This window comes from Humulus lupulus, chromosome 2 (genome assembly GCF_963169125.1).
Source record: "Humulus lupulus chromosome 2, drHumLupu1.1, whole genome shotgun sequence".
Lineage (NCBI taxonomy): Eukaryota > Viridiplantae > Streptophyta > Magnoliopsida > Rosales > Cannabaceae > Humulus > Humulus lupulus.
In genome coordinates, this window is record NC_084794.1 from 160,021,996 (window position 1) to 160,041,274 (window position 19,279).

Genomic DNA, 19,279 nt, shown 5'->3' on the forward strand with positions numbered 1-19,279 from the left:
AAATTCATCAGCAGAAATAAGAACCGATTTATCAGAGGCATCACTAGTACTTGCAACATTAGCAGTGTTTTTGCTGATTTTTAAACTGTAGCTTTCGACACTCAAACTTGGTGTGGCCTGGCTTTTTACAGTATTAATAGTGACTCCAAAATCTAGTTGTCGAGTTTTAAATCCTTGCGAACTGCCTCCTTTGTGTCCACTCTGAGAAGAAGATACCCAAGGCACATAATTATTATGACTCACCAAAGCACTATTAATAGGAACTGGTGGAGTAATTTTCGTGCGAAGAACACGACTAAAGACATCTTGTAAAGAAGAGACATTAGAATCAGAAAGAACTTGTGTCTTCGTAGAATCAAATTCTGGTGAGAGTCCTGCTAGAAAGCTCATGATAGTCATTTGCTCTCGCTGGCGTTGTGGAACCTTCACATCAGGACTAAATGGCAGTGACATATTAAGCTCCTCATACATCTTTTTAAATTCCATAAAGTTGTTGATAGGGGACTGATCTTGTTTCTCTACACAGTAGAATGTTTTGCAAACCTCGTACATACGAGAGAGATTGCCTTTTCCAGAATACAAAAACTCCAAATAATCCATTAATTCTATAACCAACTCACAATGATTGACCAAGCCAATTACCTCACTGCCAATATAATTTCGGATTTGAAGAAACAAGCGAGCATCTTCCCTAAGCCACGTCTGCCTCGAATCATCTTTCGCTTTAGGAGGATCATCAGTTAAAAATGGTCATCTTTGTCAATACTTCGTAGATAAGGCCAAACAATTTTACACCACGCCAAGTAATTCTAACCAGTCAGTTTATGGTCTGTGATTTTAGACATCCCAGGAACCACATCACATACAACCACTGAGTTAGCCTCCGCTTTGCTCTCCAGCAAAGAAACACGATAGCAAACACGAAAAACCAAGGTAGAATCACAACAATGAACCAAGAACTTTATATATGTTCTGGGTAATACCCATTCTTTTTTTCGAAGAGAGACCGACTTTTATTAATTAGTTAAGAAAATACAAGAGGAACATGAATACACACTAAGAAGGTGAGACATGTAAACACCAAAAAACACAAAAACAAGAACAACGTAATTACGATAGAAAGTTCTTGTGTGTAGCTAAAATAGAAAACTAACAGTTAGAAAAAAGTAGAATGTACTTTAACTTTACAACTGTCTTAACCTGATAATCTGATGGGTTTTCTTCTTCTCCACTTGGTCTCTTGAATGGAAGAAGCTTTGCCTTAGGCTTCTCTAAAGAAAACACAACAGGAATGCCACCCTCAATCCTATAATTTTTCTTCAAACGATGTCTTACCTGAAAGTTAAAATATTAACGAGGATTTGTAAGAAATATCGATTTTCAGCGATAAATTGTAAGAAATATCGCCGACATATTGACAAATAAAGTATCAGGCTTTTAACAATATCAGGACCCTGAAAATTCTGGAATATCTCCGACGATATTATCAATTTTTTCCACTTTGTTCGGTACCTGCAATAACCTCTTAAAACTTGCACTCTAATTCAGTTTACAAACTTAAAGGAAGCTCTCATTTATCCTTATCCTTGTACTAGACAGCCACTTAAGACAGCACAACAAAAAATAAAATTAAATCAATTTTTACAGATATTAGATACGTGCACTGTTCTCTCTTATCGTATCTCTGAAAACCAAATAGTAAATTCATTAAAAGCAGAAAAACATTTAAGCAAGGAGGGAAAAAAAAAAGAAATAGCAGAGACATTACAGCTCGAGATAATGGATCGTTTGTTGATTCTCTCAGATCAGCCACACGTATTCTTGTAGGATCAGCTCTAGCACCAGCTCCCATTGCTGATAAGACCTTCAAACCCCTACGCACACATGCTGCAAGAAGTGCAACCTAAACATATGACACGCAAAGAAAGTAAAAATTCATAGAGCAACTCAAATCATTTTTCTTTAGATGAGAATCAATATAAACATACTAAAAGAGTACAAAACTAGAAGAAAAATTGTCCACGTTAGATAAACCAAAATGTTCAGAAAAAGACTAATCCAAAGGTATATTACAAACATGATCCCCATAATTTATTTTGCATCTTTCTCTTTAATTTGGAAATCTCATGTCCCATCTGAACACGGTGGAATGTTTGAATCACTTTGCACCTTCTTCTTTTATTTGAAAAACTAATATCCCGTCAAAGAATTTGGGGGTTGTTGGCATTGGGAAAGCTTAATACTCAAGAAAATATACAGCATAGGAAAGGCTTCCTATACAATTCCCCTGGTTGGTGTGCTCTGTGCAAAAATAGTATTGAAACCAGCAACCATACACTACCCATTCGTTGGCATCTTTTGGTCAGAATGTTACGGCAAAGAAGTTTCTTTTTCACAAACAAAAAAAAAAAACAAAATGTTACAGGAATTTAATGTATCTTGGGTATGGCTGGCCGGTTGCCAAGATATAATGCACCCAGATGGATGGCCTAGGTGGTTTTAAGGGTACGACTCGGAGCAAACAGAAGTCTTTATGTAACATTTCAATAAAGATGATTCTTTTATTTTTCTTTTCTATATATGAGAATTTATTCTATTCAGATGATTCATGATTCCAAATATTAATTTAATTATTCTGCAAATCCTTGTAAACAATAAAAAGATAGAAAATCAAAAGTTACCTTTGTGTCAATGTTATCGATGCAGTCCAGAACAAAATCAGGGTTGCTGGAAAGAATTTCGTCTTCAGATGTTGAATCATACAGCATGACTTTGGCTTCTATATGGCATTCAGGAAAGATTGACAAAAAATGCTCTTTGAGACACTGGGCTTTTGGAGTACCAACATCTGATCTTGTTGCAAGGGCATGTCTATTTAATGATGAAAGAGATACCTTACATAAAATCAACAGCTAGATATCACAAATGTATTTTTAGTTCATAAAGAAAGAAAGGAAAATTAGAATCGAGGCTCAAGAAAAAACAAAGTTAAAAGTTACAAGGTAACACTAGTACTTATCTAGGCACAGGCAGTCTCCAATGTTTAATCTTAGAATCAATACATTTACACTAAGCTACAACTAAATTTATGGATTGTGGCACTTTTCCATTTCGGACTTTTATTCGTTTTCTTATTATGCATCTTTTCATGAACAAAGTTGTTAAGGACTATGAATTCATATTGCTTTTCACATTAATCATAATTTTTTTCTTTTCCTTTTCATTTTTATTTTATTATTTTAAGAAACAACACTCGTATACTAATCTGATATATGATAGCAGGTGAATTGTCAACTATGAATTTTTTTTTCCTTCACATTTAATCTTTCTTTTTTAAAATTACTAAGCTTGATGTGATTTTCAATATTGAAAATTGGTAATTTTCTTTTAATTAATACAAGGCGGTATATATACACACATATATGTTGAAAAATGGCACACCGAAACACAAATTTTATGTCTAGCAGGTTGGATTGATTCTTGTTATCACAATGGTGGTAAAAAAAGTATTCATTTGTGAGACAAACCTGGGAGGTTAGAGCCATTTCTGATCATTGCCCAGTGATCATTGACACTTTGCCACCTATTTGGTGTCCCACTCCTTTTAGATTTGACAATAGTTGGTTACAACAGAAGGCTTTTCAAAAGGATTTTCAGACATGGTGGAATGGGAGTCTTGTGTCAGGATGGGAAGGTTATTGTAGTTTTTGTGAATAACATATCTAATCTAATTTTATCTATGAATAGTATGGCCTATATATAGGCTGAATACAAAGAGCTAGACAAAATATAAGGAAAAAATGAACCTAAACTTAGCTATTAATTACAACATAAAATTAGCAGTACAGAATGTATTTACAATGATATTTCTACACTCCCACTCAAGCTGAGTTGTATATGTTATACAAACCCAGCTTGGAATAAATTCTTCAAAACTTGTTCCTGGTAGGGCCTTTGTTAGGATGTTGGCAATCTATTTCTTTGTAGGAATGTAGTTGAGCTCAATGATCTTTGAATTCAACTTCTCAAAAATGAAGTGTTTGTCTATTTCAACATGTTTAGTTCTATCATGGTGAACCGGATTTTTAGCAATGTTAATTGCAGCTTGACTATCACCGTACATTTTAAAGGATTCGGGAGAGTCAAACCTCAATTCATTCATGAGCCTTTTGATCCACATCCCTTCACAAATACCTAAGGCCAAAGCACTCTGACTCTGCACTACTCCTTGAGACCAAAAACTGCTTTTTACTACGCCAAGTAACTAAATTACCCCATACATAGATGCAATAACCACTGGTTGATCATCTATTGGTCAGCTCTCCAGCCCAACTAGAGTGTGTAAACTTCCAAGTCTCGGTTGTTGTGTTTTCTGAAGTGCAACCCAAAACCTGGTGTCATTTTCATATACCTTAGAATACGATACGCTGCTTCCAAGTGCTCCTCACAAGGACGGTGCATAAGTTGACTAACAACGCTGACAAGGAAGGTGATATCAGGTCTGATATGAGAGAGATAGATTAGTTTTCCTCCTAATCTTTGATAGCTCCCTCTCTCTGCTGGAGTTGAATCCTCTCTTCGATTAACTTTCAAGTTTGGATCCATGGGAGTATCAACCAACTTGCTCCCAATCATTTCAGTTTCCTTTAAAAGATCTAGGATGTACTTTTGCTGAGATATAACAATTCCTTCTTTTGATCGGGCTACTTCCATACCAAGAAAGTATTTGGGAGTTCCTAGATCAATAATTTCAAATTTGGAGGCAAGAAGTCTTTTAAGATCTGAAATTTCTCCTAAGTCATCTCCAGTTAAGATTATGTCATCCACATAGACAATGAGAATTGCTAGCTTCCCTGTTGAAAAGAACTTGAAAAATAGAGTATGATCAGCCTGACTTTGAGTATATCCATGTTTGACAACTAACTTTGCAAATTTGTTAAACCATGCCCGAGGTAACTGTTTCAAGCCGTAAAAAGATTTGAGAAGTTTGCACACTACTTGATCACTGGAGTGGTTCTTCATCCTGGTGGAATTTCCATAGACTTCTTCGAGATCCCCATTCAAAAAAAGCATTCTTCACATCCAACTGATATAAAGGCCAATCATAATTTACAATAAGTGATAATGAAACTCTTGCTATATTAAGTTTGGCAACGGGAGCAAAGGTCTCCTAATAGTCAACATCATATGATTGAGTGAATTCCTTGGCAACTAATCGAGCCTTGAATCTGTTGATACTCCCATCTAAATTATATTTGATGATGAAAATCCACTTGCAACCAACTGTTGGCTTTCCTTGAGGTAACTCAGTGAGAACTCAAGTACCAGTTTTCTCAAGAGCATTCATTTCTTCATCGATTGCAGTCTCCCATTTAGGATCTTTCAAGGCTTCATAAATGTCTGTGGGAATCTGAATAAGATCAAAAGAAGAGACAAAAGCTCGGTACATAGATGTTAGTTTCCCATATAAGCAAAATGGGGTGATTGGTACAAGTTCTAACACCCTTCCGATGAGCATTAGATAGGTCGAGATCATCAATAGTAGGAGAAATTAACTCATGAGTCACATAATCCTTACCTTCATGATTTTCGAGGTTAAGATGAGTGTTTGAGCAGTTCTTGTCATGCATGTTGACCTCTATATTCCCAACTTTTCTCCTGCTATAAACACGAATTTCTTTGTTGCTTATATCAAATTGTGCTTGAGTTTGAGGTGGTGGAAAGTTTGAAAGAATGTTTGGATTTTCTGAGGAGGAAGGTGAGGTCGAATTGACTATAGAGGACAGCTTGGGTGTGTTTTCTGGACTGATATCTGGTTGGATAAAAAAAGAATGCAAGGAAAGACCAGTTGATTAAACTGGTTAGATAGGCAAACAAGGCAAAAACTGAGCACTTTGATGTTTGTGTGTCACAACATTGGGTTGAGGAAATGCAGCTTGATGTTCCTAAAGAGTTTCCCATAGTTGATATTCCTATGAATGCTCCCCCTGAATATCAATTTGGGAAAGAAAGATTGATGTTCAAAAAATATGACATCTATAGTGTTATAGACCCTTTTTGTAATTGGGGAGTAATATTTGTACCCTTTTTGAGTGTTGGAATACTCGATGAAGACACTTGTGAGACTTTGGATCCAGTTTTGTTCTTTTGAGATCATAAACATCGACAAAAGTTGTACATCCGAAGACTTTAAATGGAAGATCGGAGAAGGCTGACCTCGATTGTTGCAAGTAACAGATTTTAGAGGGCTTTGAATTGTAGTACACGGCTAGGCATACGATTGATGAGATAGGTGGTTGTGAGTAAGGCTTCCCCCAAAACTGTTTAGGAACATGATTTGAAAACATGATAGATCTAGAAACTTCAAGAAGATGTTTGTTTTTCTGCTCAGCCACTCTATTTTGTTGCAAAGTATCAACACATGAACTAATGTGAAAAATACCTTGATCTAACAAGTATGGACCAAAAATGGAGTTAAAATATTCCTTTCCAGTATCAGTTTTCAGGATTTGGATCTTTCAGTGAAATTGATTTTAAATCATGAAATGGAAAATTTTAAAAATGGAAGCAGTTTCAGATTTTTTGTGAAGGTTTGTAAGGAAGACTAATAAGAGTTTCGAGTTTGTTTAGCAAGTTGACATCACAATTAAAGAATTTTGGTCTTTTGCGGACAAATAACTGAGGAAATGGTTTTTCAAGATAACCAAAATTTGGATGTCCTAATCGAAAATGCCACAACATGACGAGATTTTCATTCGAAACAGACACAGAATTGAAAACAGAATCTAAATTGGAATGGTTACCACAACTTGATTTGTGAACTTGTTTACTTTTAGGAAAATTCTTGAGAATATAGAGCCCATCATACATTTCAGCACTGCCAATCACCTTCTTCGAGCCCTCAACCTGAAATTCACAGAGATTTGGATAGAATTTAGTTACACAATTGAGATTTCGAGTAAGTTTGCTTATTAAAAGAAGATTGCAATTTAGTTTAGGGACAAATAGAACAGATGAAAGGAGGTCATCTGATAATGTTACAGAGCCAGTCCCTATCACTTTTGAGAGAGAACCATCAGCAATTCTAACTGTTGGATTCAACACATGGTTTGAAGGTGCTGAAGACTTGTAAGTCACCCGTCATGTGGTTGGAAGCCCCTGAATCAACAATCCAAGTACCTTTGTTGGAGGTTGCAATAAATGTGTGAAACGTAGAACCTTGATGACACATTAGGCTGACATTTGCCTCGGTTGAAGGGGTGTTGGAGTTGCATCGATTTTGTCCTTTGAGAAGTGGCTGACTTCCAAGTCTCGAAAATGGATGACTTTGTGAGAGGAATTGGTGACAAGAGCAGCTGATTGAGAAGTGGGCTTGGCTGATTGGAGAAGTTGAGTAGCAGCCACTGATTGGAGAAATAGATATTTTTGAGATTGACTTTTAGATGAAGAGGAGTTGGCTGGAACAGCCATTGATAAGAACTTTAGAGTGAAATTAAAATAAATAAAAAATTGGATTGGAATAAGCTTATGAGGGGTTGGAACAAAAAACATTATTCAGTAAAGATAGAGGCTAAGACTAGAAAAAAAAACTTATCAGATTGAATTTTTGTGAAGAAATCGTGGAAGCACCAGGGAAATGCAGCAAGGAGTGTCGAGGAGGATGTCGCCGGAAAAAACTCGCTGTCGGGCCCGCATGCGCCTACACGCTCCGTGCACATGGGAGAAGGGCCAAAGATGGAGGTGGCGCATGAGGCTCACGCGCGGCTCTACTGAGTGCCGAACTTCAGGATTTTGCCGGTCAGGGGTGCAGGAAGCTTCTTGTGTAGGAGGTGAGAATAGAGGATTGCCCTAAAATGATTTTCTAAGGTTGAGCTCAAGAGTGCAAAACCCTAATTTATTTTTACTGAAAAAGGGGGGAAAATTGGAAAGATTTTCTAATTTTTAGACTACTAATGCTCTGATGCCATGTAGTTTTTGTGAATAATACTTCTAATCTAATTTTATTGATGAATAGTATGGCCTCTATATATAGGCTGAATACAAAGAGCTAGACAAAATATAAGGAAAAAATACAACCTAAACTTAGCTGTCAATTACAACATAAAATTAGTTGTACAAAATGTATTTACAATGATATTTCTACAATTATAAATTTATGAGGCAGCTTGATCTATTAAAACAAAAGGTGAAGCAATGGAGTTTTGCAGAAATGGAAAGAATGGATGTCGTCAAACATGCAATTTCTTTAAGAGAGAACAGAGACTGCTTGCAAATAATTTTAGAAGAGGAATGCTCATTGAGGATTAAATCTAAGTTTCAATGAGCCAAAGATGGAGATGGTAACTCTAGAAAGACAGAATTTCATTTCTAAATTTAAAAGAGATGATGGGACTATTTTAGAATTAGAAAGTGAGATAGAAGAAGAGGTGGTAGGATTCTATTAATTCCTATACAAGTCTGCCCAAAATGGTTTTGTGGGTTTCGAGAGATTGAATGGAAATATATATCAGTGTGGTTGGAAAGACCTTTTGAGGAGGGCTGTCTTTGAGTGCAATGGAGATAACGCCCCTGGAGCAGATGGCTTTACAATGGCATTTTTCAAAGAGAATTGGGAGGTGTTGGGACAAGAGTTGATAAAAGTCTTTGCTGAGTTTGAGGAGAAAAGTGTGACTAATAAGAATGTAAATGAGACGTACATGTCTTATTCCTAAGAAGGCAAACTCGTATAAAATAAAAGATTTTACACTAATTAGTTTGGTTACAAGTCTTTATAAAATCAATTCAAAAGTTCTCTCTATGAGATTAAGAGAAGCTTTGAGTGAGACGGTTTTATAAAGGCTTTTGTCATGGGAAGACAATTTTTGGATGTGGGCTTAGTAGCTAACGTAGTAGAGTATATACATATGAAGAACAAAGGGGTGACCTTGATAACTCTATAAAATAGAGTTATTTTACCAATTTTTATGTGCTAATTGTTGCTTAATTCTTGAGTTTTTAATTGATTTATTAAGTTTTTAAGTAATTTTGAATTTATTAGGTTTATTTTAATTTTATAGATTTTTGTGTGTTTTTATAGTCATTTTGTTATAATATGTTATAATTTAAATTATTTAAAATTAATATTGTTAAGTTAGGAATAAAAAGATATAATGTTGAGCTTAAATGTTAAATATAAATTAAGTTATAATTAATATTTTCAAAGAATTAATTTGATTTATTTTATAATTGAAAATATTTTATTATGATTTAGTTTATATTTATTTTGTAAAGAAATTTTTATGCTTGAAAATAAAGAAGAGAAAAGAAAAGAAAAGTGATAATTTTGTGAGAAAGACAAAAAGATTGTGGCATTTTTCAAAGGCCCAAAAGCCATTCCCTTCCACCAGCCATTGGGCCTGCCTCCAGGAGCCCAATCCGTGTCCCTCCAGCCAACACGTCTCCTTCAGCTCCTTTCTTTCCAGCAGTGACATTCTCCACGCCAGCTGTCAACGCCTGAAGACTTCAGCCAACTAAATCACATGCTGCCTTCCTTCCTTCAGCAAAGAAGGCCCAGCGCCCAAGCAGCTGCTTCTTCAGCCTCCCAGCGTGACTCAATCTGAAGCTTCCCAGCCCGCCAACATCACCCGCCTGCACCATCAGCCCAATCAGGCCCACCACACCATATGCCTAGACCAAGCAACCGAACACAGCCACCAAAATGGCTAAAAATCATTTTTCTTCCCAATGTTATTTTTTCCTTTCACTCAAATATCAATTCACTCTTCCTTATTTTTTTTTACCTAAGTAAGCATCCCTAATTTATTTTTTACCCTAGCTTTTCACTAATCTTTCACCCAACCAAACATTTCATATTTCCAATACTCTTACATTTATTCTATTTATCCTACCACTTCCCAACACAATTAAATTAATCAATTTATTTATTTTAATTTGATTTATTTAATTTCCATATTTTGCCAATAAATAGAGTCTTGTAACACCATTTGGGGAGCTCTTCTTCTTCATCTTTTCAACCTCTTCCACACTTCATATTTTTCTCTCTTCTTTTCATTATTCTCTCTACCATTTTCATCTTTTGAAGAACATGTCAAGTATGTTAATTTGTAATTTTTATTTCAATCTAGTTATGAGCTTCTAATCTTTTTCAAAGATTATTAAGATGATGAAGCAAAATGTAACTAGATAGTATTTTTTTTTTTGTATGTTGATTTCCCATTAATGCAACATTGTTAATGGATTTTTCTATCAAAGATATGCATTTTTCATCTATTATTGATCGTTAAAGCATATTACACTTAGTTCTTCATTATGCAAAAATATGATATTCTTTGATTAAATATTTTTCATTAAATTGTTCACATCTAATTCTTAGAGCATAAGTATCATATTTTGCCTAAACATAATTTCTTTGATTTTTTGTAGTTTCATTAGGTTGTAACACAACTAATGCTTAGAAATTATATCTTATATAAGTGAAGAAAAATCCTACCTTTTTTAAAGTAACTTGTACTTGAATAGAAAATATATTTTGAAAAAATATATAGTGTGATTTATTTCAACTATATCTAAACTTAGGAATCAATATATTTATAAATACTATTGAACTTGCATTTTGTGGATTCTAATATCTTAATAATCTTATTTTACATATCTCATTTGAATACCATTTTTCTATTTAATCTTAAATCTTTTTATTACTTGTCTTTTATTTTTCTAAAACAAAATCTCATCAAATATTTGGAACTAGGTTAGAATATTCTTACTTTGTTTGAAATAGTTTCTTTTGATGTTAGTCAATTCCCATGGATTCGACCTCGTACTTACATGAACATTATATTCCAAAACGATTCGTGCACTTGCGAGTTTAAATATTAAAACACCCTCTTTTGGGTCCAACAGACCAGATACAATTTAAGGTCTGTATAAACCTCTAGGCAGTAGCTTTACTGATACCATAAAAGTGTTACAATGATCTTAAGCTATTTGAGAGGCTCAAGAAACTCTCCACATCATAGGACTCGTCTATACTAAGAAAACTCTCTGAAAAACTTTACAATCTAATACCCTCAACATAACTAGGCTTGTTATTTATAGACTTCAGTACTAACTCCCTTTAACCAAATTAAAAGAAGGCCCACCAAGGTTAATGAAAAATTACACCTGGACAATTAAAAGAACTACCCCTAGACAATTAAAAGAACTACACCGGGACAAATTAAGTGGCCCTCCTCCTAGAGTAGGCAAAACGCATTAGGGGTCTATCATTACCTACCGCACAAACTTTCACCTTGTCCTCAAGGTGAAATAATGGAAATTGCCTCCGTATAATGTAGAAATACAAGTTGATTCAAAATTTGGTAGGTTCCTTCACTTGATAAGAACTTCTCTCCTGTCGTTCGTTGTGAACTAGTGCGAACATCCACTAGTCGTTCAGGTTCCACTAACAATTCTAGGTCTGAAGTTGTCGAGGAAGTGTTGGTGATGAGTTTACTGTCCCTGCAGCCCTCCTGAGTTGAGACACATGAAATACAATGTGAATGGTTGTTGTGGGTGATAATGCCAATCTGTAGGCTACTTTCCCGACCCTACTGTTAGGCAAACTCCTGCAAAAAGAATAACAACACACAGATATGGAAACCCAGAAATAATATTCACTGTATATAAATCTCCCCCTGGAATTCGAGAGCCAGGAAATCTCTCCTCAGTTCATACAATTCATAAAAAATACGCATAAAGAAAATCCCTTCACCCAATACAATGTTTATTTACTATTTGCTTTAGGTGCACCATACCCCCTGCATCTAAATCTAACAGAATAAAACCCTCCTAACAATATTTCAGCCACGTGTCTCCCTTGCTTTCCTCTCTGCTCTTGTGTACACGTATGTGATAGGTGGTCTATCAATACCCCCTGCCCAAAGTCTCACCTTGTCCTCAAGGTGAAAACTGGGGAATTGTTGTTTGATGACATCAAAGTTTTCCCAAGTGGCTTCAAATGCTGGTAAGTTAACCCACTTAATTAGAGCTTGTGGCTGCTGTTTTTGGGTCCCTGGGCGCACATCCAAGACCTGTTCGGGCTCTAAAATCCACTCTAATTCTTCTGTCAAATCCTTGGGAAGTTCAGTTGCCATTTGTTGATGTCCAAGAGCTGCCCGTAGGAGTGAAATGTGAAAAACTGGGTGTATTTTGGACTCCGGTGGTAGTTGTAATTTGTAAGCCGCTGCCCCAATCTTCGCTACTACTGGAAATGGGCCGAAGAAACGTGGAGCTAACTTTTCATTTCTGCGTTTGGCCAAAGATCTCTGTCGGTACGGGCGAAGCTTCACATACACCAAATCTCCTATTTCAAACTGTAAATCGCGCCTTTTGCGGTCTGCCTGGTTCTTCATCTTCTGCTGGGCACGCTGTAAATTCACCTTAAGAAGTTCAATGATCTCATCACGAGATTGCAGATTGTACTCCACAGCTGAGACGCGGGTTTGGGCTGGTTCATAGCGAATCAAAGGTGGCGGTTCGCGGTTATACACTGCTTTGAAAGGCGTCATTCCAGCGGAAGAATGGTAAGAAGTATTGTACCAATATTCTGCCCAAGGAAGCCACTTAGCCCACTGCTTAGGTTTGGAGCTTACAAAACAGCGTAAATAGGTCTCCAAACAACGATTTACGACCTCCGTTTGCCCATCGGACTGTGGATGATAGGCTGAACTGTGCTTCAAAGTTGTGCCCTGCAAACGAAACAGTTCCTTCCAAAACAAACTAAGAAAGATCTTGTCACGATCCGATACAATGGATTGTGGGATTCCATGAAGGCGAACAATCTCGCGCACAAAGATGGCAGCCACAGTAGTAGCCGAGAATGGATGGCGAAGAGGAATAAAGTGGCCATACTTCGACAAACGATCTACGACAACAAATATTGAGTCAAACCCATTGGATTGAGGAAGACCCTCTATGAAGTCCATGGAAATGTCTTCCCAAATCTGATTTGGAATGGGTAAGGGCTGCAATAAGCCGGCTGGAGACTGAGCCAAGTACTTGTTTTGTTGACAAATGGCACATGCAGCAACAAATTCCTGAATATCACGCCTCATTCCCTGCCAATACAGATCACTAGCAACCCTTTGAAGTGTCTTAAGGACTCCCGAATGTCCCCCAATGTTACTCCCATGATATTCTTGTAAAAGTATTGGAATAAATGGAGAGGAGGAAGGCAATACCAACCTGCCTTGGTACTTCAAACAGCCGTGAATATAAGTATACCCCTCCTTAGCTTGCCCCGCTTGGACCTCTTTAATCAACTTTGACAACTGTGGGTCAGTCATCACATGGGCTTTCAAATCTGCCATAGACAGCACTGTCGGAATTGATATGGCAGCTAGCTCCCCCGCATGCGACACCCTAGACAAAGCATCAGCTGCTTTGTTTTCCAAACCCGGTCGGTATTGAATGTCGAAGTCGTATCCTAACAATTTCGTCAGCCATTTTTGATGTTCCGAAGCAACCAGCCGCTGTTCTAATAAGAATTTCAGACTTCTTTGATCCGTTCGCACCAAAAATTTCCTCCCTAATAAGTATGGGCGCCACTTTTGAATAGATAATACTATCGCCATTAATTCCCTTTCATAGACTGATTTAGTGCGAGCCCGTTGAGACAAAACCTGGCTGTAATAAGCTATTGGCCGTTGTCGCTGCATTAATACAGCCCCTAGACCCGCTCCTGACGCATCCGCCTCTAGTACAAAAGGGGCTGAAAAATCTGGCAGCGCTAAGACGGGCACTGAACACATGGCAGCCTTGAGTTTTTCGAAGGCTTCTTGCGCTTCCGCATTCCACCCAAAAGCCTCTTTGCGTAGTTGGTCTGTTAAGGGTCTTGCAATGGCACCATACCCTTTTACGAACTTCCGATAATACCCAGTCAGCCCCAAAAAACCCCTCAACGCCTTAAGTGACTTCGGAATCGGCCACTCTTGCATAACTTTAAGTTTACTAGGGTCGGCTGAGACTCCGTTCGCTGAAATAACATGGCCAAGATAATCCACCCTTGGCTGTCCAAACAAACACTTCTTCCTATTGGCATACAACTCGTGTTGTCGAAGCCGTGAAAGTACCAACTCCAAGTGGCCAACGTGGGCTTCCATGGTGGGGCTGTAAACTAAAATGTCATCAAAGAAAACAAGTACAAATTTCCTTAAAAAATCACGGAACACCTCATTCATAAGCGCCTGAAACGTCCCGGGGGCATTTGTGAGACCAAATGGCATGACCAAGAACTCATAATGCCCTTCATGAGTCCTAAAAGCTGTTTTCTCTACATCCTTTGCTGCTACTCGAATCTGATGATAACCTGACTTGAGGTCTAACTTCGAGAACACTGTGGCCCCATGTAGTTCATCTAAGAGCTCATCTATAACTGGAATAGGAAATTTATCAGCTATTGTTTCCCTATTCAGTGCACGATAGTCCACACAGAACCTCCAACTTCCATCCTTTTTCTTGACTAGTAACACCGGGCTGGAGAAGGGACTAGTACTAGGCTGTACAATTCCTGACTGTAACATTTCTGCCATTAAACGCTCTATTTCATCCTTTTGGACCTGGGCATAACGGTAAGGACGAACTGAAATCGGCCCGACCCCTTCTTTCAGTGTAATCGCATGCTCCCGAACTCTTTTGGGTGGTAATCCAGCTGGCATATTAAAAACTTCTTCATGTTTCTGCAAAACTGCTGCCACCTCTTCTTGTGAACCCAACTCTGCCGGCTCTATGTCCCCTTGAACCAAAGAACTCAGCTGCACCCAATATCCTTGCCCCTCGTTTTGGACTGTTCGGATCATTACTTTGAGGGAAATCTGTGATTTACAGAGAGTCGGGTCTCCCTGCAATGTGACCAACGTTCCAGCTATCTCAAACCGCATCACCATTGTTCGCCAATTTACTTGCATATTTCCCAACGTTTCAAGCCACTTTATGCCGAGTATAACATCTGCTCCCCCCAAATCAAGTGGCAAAAAATCAGTCACTACTTGTAAGGTTCCTAAATCCAGTGTAACTTGGGAACAAATTCCTTCAGCCCGCACCTTACTCCCGGTTCCCAGCAATATGCCATAGCAGGTTGTCTCTGTTAGTGGTATGTTAGCTGCCCGAACTACTTCTGACGATATAAAATTATGTGTCGCGCCACTATCAATAAGCACAGTGACCTGTTGCTGCCCTATTTTCCCAGCCAACTTCATGGTATGGGCAGAAGAGATCCCTACTAAGGAGTTGAGAGATAATGTTGCAAGCGTTTCTTCTGTGGTGTCTTCTGAGGATGAGTCTGGAGTTGCTGGTGGTGATTCCAGATTTGGCGAACTGTCTTCCTCGTCCATGATTAACATAACTTGCAGCGTCTTCTGCTCGCATTCATGGCCCCTATGAAACTTTTTATCACACCTGAAACAAACTCCCCTAGCCCTTTTATCTTGGTATTCGGCCTCTGTCAGCCGGCGCACTTGTGGTTGCTTGATCGGCGGGGACAACTTAGCCCCCGTGGTGGACGACGGCGCCGTGGAAGATGACCCAAAGGATGTAGCTGGCGGCAAGCTCCTGGACGAGAAGAAGGGAGGGTATCGTGGAAAGGATGTGTTTCCTGGGGTGGGCTTAGCAGCTGGTACCTTAACATTTGGGCTTGATAGCAACAATTGTTGCCCTTCCTCTATACGTTGGGCCGTCTCCATTATCTGGGCTAGGCCCACGGGTTGCAAAATGTGCAAGGGCCCTTTGATTTCTTCCTTCAGCCCCTTAACAAAACTCCCTTCCAAAATGTGTTCGGGTACCCCACTGACCCGAGATGCCAGTGTCTCCCATTTCAGGCGGTAGTCCTTGACAGTGGTCTCCTGCACCACGGACAACCACTCCTCCGCCGTGGAACCTACTGGAACTGTGCGGAATCTTAACAGCAATAATGTCTTCAACGCCATCCAGGACGTTATCGGCCTCCTTTGATTTTCCCATTGAAACCAGGATAGAGCATCTCCCTCTAATCCAATGATTGTCGCCTCTAGCATGTGTTCCTCTGACATCCTGTTCAGAAGAAAGAAACGCTCAACTATGAATATCCAGCCGTCCGGATTGTCGCCGGAGAACAACGGAAGCTCCATTCGTGGTGGCCGGTAGTCTCGACCGTGTGGGTGATCTGGCGAAGGCCACTGATCGGACCTGTGGAAGTGAGGATGGGAAGATGGACCTGGAGCATTTGTACCTGGTCCCGCCGCCGACGAATTCTCTGCCTCTACCGCCTTCCTCTGTCTGTCGATGCTAGCTGCAGTCGTCTCTGGTCGGGGCTGCCCAGCTGCTTGGAAGAACTGAGTCATTTGAGCCACCATGAAGTCCATTTTCTTCTGCATTGAAGCAAATTCCGATTTCAACGTATCCATCTCTTGGGGTAAGTGCTGGAAATCAGATCGAACCCCCATCAATTCCGACCAAAACCCCAACTGTAGATCTTCCAATCGCTCCTCGATGACCTCCATAGGTGCGTCCTTTTTTGGTCCCATTAGAAGAAGGGCTCTGGTACCAATTTGTTAGGCAAACTCCTGCAAAAAGAATAACAACACACAGATATGGAAACCCAGAAATAATATTCACTGTATATAAATCTCCCCCTGGAATTCGAGAGCCAGGAAATCTCTCCTCAGTTCATACAATTCATAAAAAATACGCATAAAGAAAATCCCTTCACCCAATACAATGTTTATTTACTATTTGCTTTAGGTGCACCATACCCCCTGCACCTAAATCTAACAGAATAAAACCCTCCTAACAATATTTCAGCCACGTGTCTCCCTTGCTTTCCTCTCTGCTCTTGTGTACACGTATGTGATAGGTGGTCTATCACCTACCTATCACCTAAAAAGGTCCATAATACTGAAAAGGATACTATACATGGCAAATACCCTATACTTGTGATTAACGAACTGCTTGATGAATTGCATGGTGCTCAGGTGTTTTCCAAATTAGATTTAAGGTTGGGCTACCATCAAATTCCGATTAAAAGTAGAGGATGTGCCAAAAACAGCATTTCAAACACGTGATGGGCATTATGAATTCCTTGTCATGCCTTTTGGTCACACCAATGTACAGGCAGCATTTCAATCCCTTACGAACAAGGTATTCAGACCTTTCTTACGTAAATTTGTTGGTGTTTTTTGATGATATTCTTGCGTTTCTTGTTTACAACACCACAGAATAGCACAAGGAACATCTTATAACTATCCTAGAAGTTTTGAAGACCAAACAATCATTGGTGAACTTTAAGAGATGTGAGTTTGGCCAACCACGAGTAGCCTGCCTAGGTCACATAATGTCAACAATGGCAGTAGATGCGGATCCTTCCAAAATGCAAGCAATGAAAGAGTGGCCTAAGCCTAAAACAATTAAAATGTTGTGTGAGTTCCTCGGGTTGACAGGCTACTACAGCAAATTCGTACGAGACTATGGTCGAATTACAGCACCATTAACACATCAACTCAAGAAGGACCAATTTAATTGGAACAAAGAGGCAGCAACAAGGTTTGCAGCATTAAAGACAACAATGACTCCCATTCCAGTGCTTGCTCTACCGGATTTTTCCAAGCCATTCACAGTAGAATTTGATGCTTCTGGGTTTGGTTTGGGAGCAGTTCTTTTACAAAAATCAGCACCCCATTGCTTACCTCAGCCAACATTTAGGAGAACAGGCCCGGAGGAAATCTATCTACGAGAAAGAGCTCATGGTGATTGTGTTAGCAATACAGAATTGAAGACCTTATTTACTTGGGCAGAAATTCATCTTCAAAACTTACCCAAAAAGCTTGCATTTTTTCAAAGAACAAAAGATGATTGGAGCAGAATATTGAAAATGGTTGTCCAAATTAATGGGATATCAATTTGAGATTTAGTACCGCACTAGTACTAGCAACAAGGTTGTCGATGCTTTATCTCGCATGAAGAATCTATCAGTGCTACAATGCCATTCTTGGGACAAATTACAGCAGTATATGACTTTATTCAGCATTTGAAAAATGATATTTTGACAAATGGAAGGCAACATGAGGGATTTCATTTTAAACCAAAGGGAAGCTCTTCTATATACAGCGACTGGTCATGCCAAAAAAGAGTAATTACAAGGCTTCAAAATCCTAGCTGCCTTTCACGAATCACCAATTTGGGAATATGTCGGAGAGGCTAAAACATATCAATGATTAGCTACAAAGATTAATTGGGCAGGTATGAGAAAGAGGTGCGGGAATTTATTAGGCAATGTGACACATGCCAAGGAAACAAGTATTAAGCTCAAACCCCAATCAGACTTCTTCAACCCATTCCTATACCAGCGGCAATTTGGGAAGATATTTCAATGGATTGCATTAATAGTCTACCAAAATCCAAAGAATGTGACAGCTTCATGGTTGTCATTGATTGATTAACCAAAAATGCACATTTTGTGGGGGGTTACAACACCCTTACATAGCCATCCAAGTGGCTGAGAAATTCGTGCAAGAAATAGTGCACCTATGTGGCATACCTAAGTCAATAATTTCTAGCCGAGATATTCTCAGCAATTTTTGGAAGGAGTTACTTAAGTTACAAGGCACTACACCCAAGTATAGCACCATATACCACCCCCAAAAAGATGGACAAGCAGAGGTTCTTAACATAGGCTTAGAAACCTATCTCCGATGCTTCACTAGTGAGAGGTCGAAGCTTTAGGCAACATGGCTACCATGGGCGAAATACTCCTGCAACACCATTTATCATTCAGCAACACAAATTACCCCATTTAAAGCACTATATGGTAGACATCCGCCAAAATTGATTCATTATGAACATGGGACAGCAGTGGTATTAGCAGTAGAGGCCACGTTAGAGACGAGATGAAATGCTAGATGACTTCACGATGAACATCCTTCACGATGAAGATCCAAGTTGATAAGATGAATTTCAAGAGGTTGACTTAGTGTTTTTAAAGCTGCAACCCTGTAGAGAAAAAGTCTTTGGCTACACGAACAAATGCCAAGTTGGCAGCCAAGGAATTTCGTCCCTTTCCAAGTACTAAGTCTCAAACGAGTGGGAAAAGTGGCATACAAGCTCGACCTTCCTCCAACTACTTCCATACACCCAATGTTCCATATGTCTCAGTTAAGAAGGACCCTAGGTCAGCACCTTTTGGCCCCTACAATTCCCCACACATTTCTGCAGACTTGGAGATGCAAGTTACACCTGAGAGATTGTTGGATGTACACCAGAATCATGCAAGGAC

General features: G+C 38.9%; 1 protein-coding gene across 6 annotated transcripts in view; it reads right to left on the minus strand.

Moving 5' to 3' along the window:
• The window catches only part of LOC133818655 (tRNA threonylcarbamoyladenosine dehydratase), a 61,676-nt gene that overhangs the window by 38,881 nt on the left and 3,516 nt on the right, over positions 1-19,279 (minus strand). For all 6 annotated transcript variants that reach the window (XM_062251668.1, XM_062251667.1, XM_062251665.1 and 3 more), the window contains exons 7-9: positions 2,682-2,894; positions 1,769-1,903; positions 1,201-1,335 (exon numbers count right to left, since the gene is read on the minus strand). In XM_062251668.1, coding sequence (XP_062107652.1) covers positions 1,201-1,335; positions 1,769-1,903; positions 2,682-2,894 — 483 coding nt within the window. The remainder of the gene's footprint in view (positions 1-1,200; positions 1,336-1,768; positions 1,904-2,681; positions 2,895-19,279) is intronic.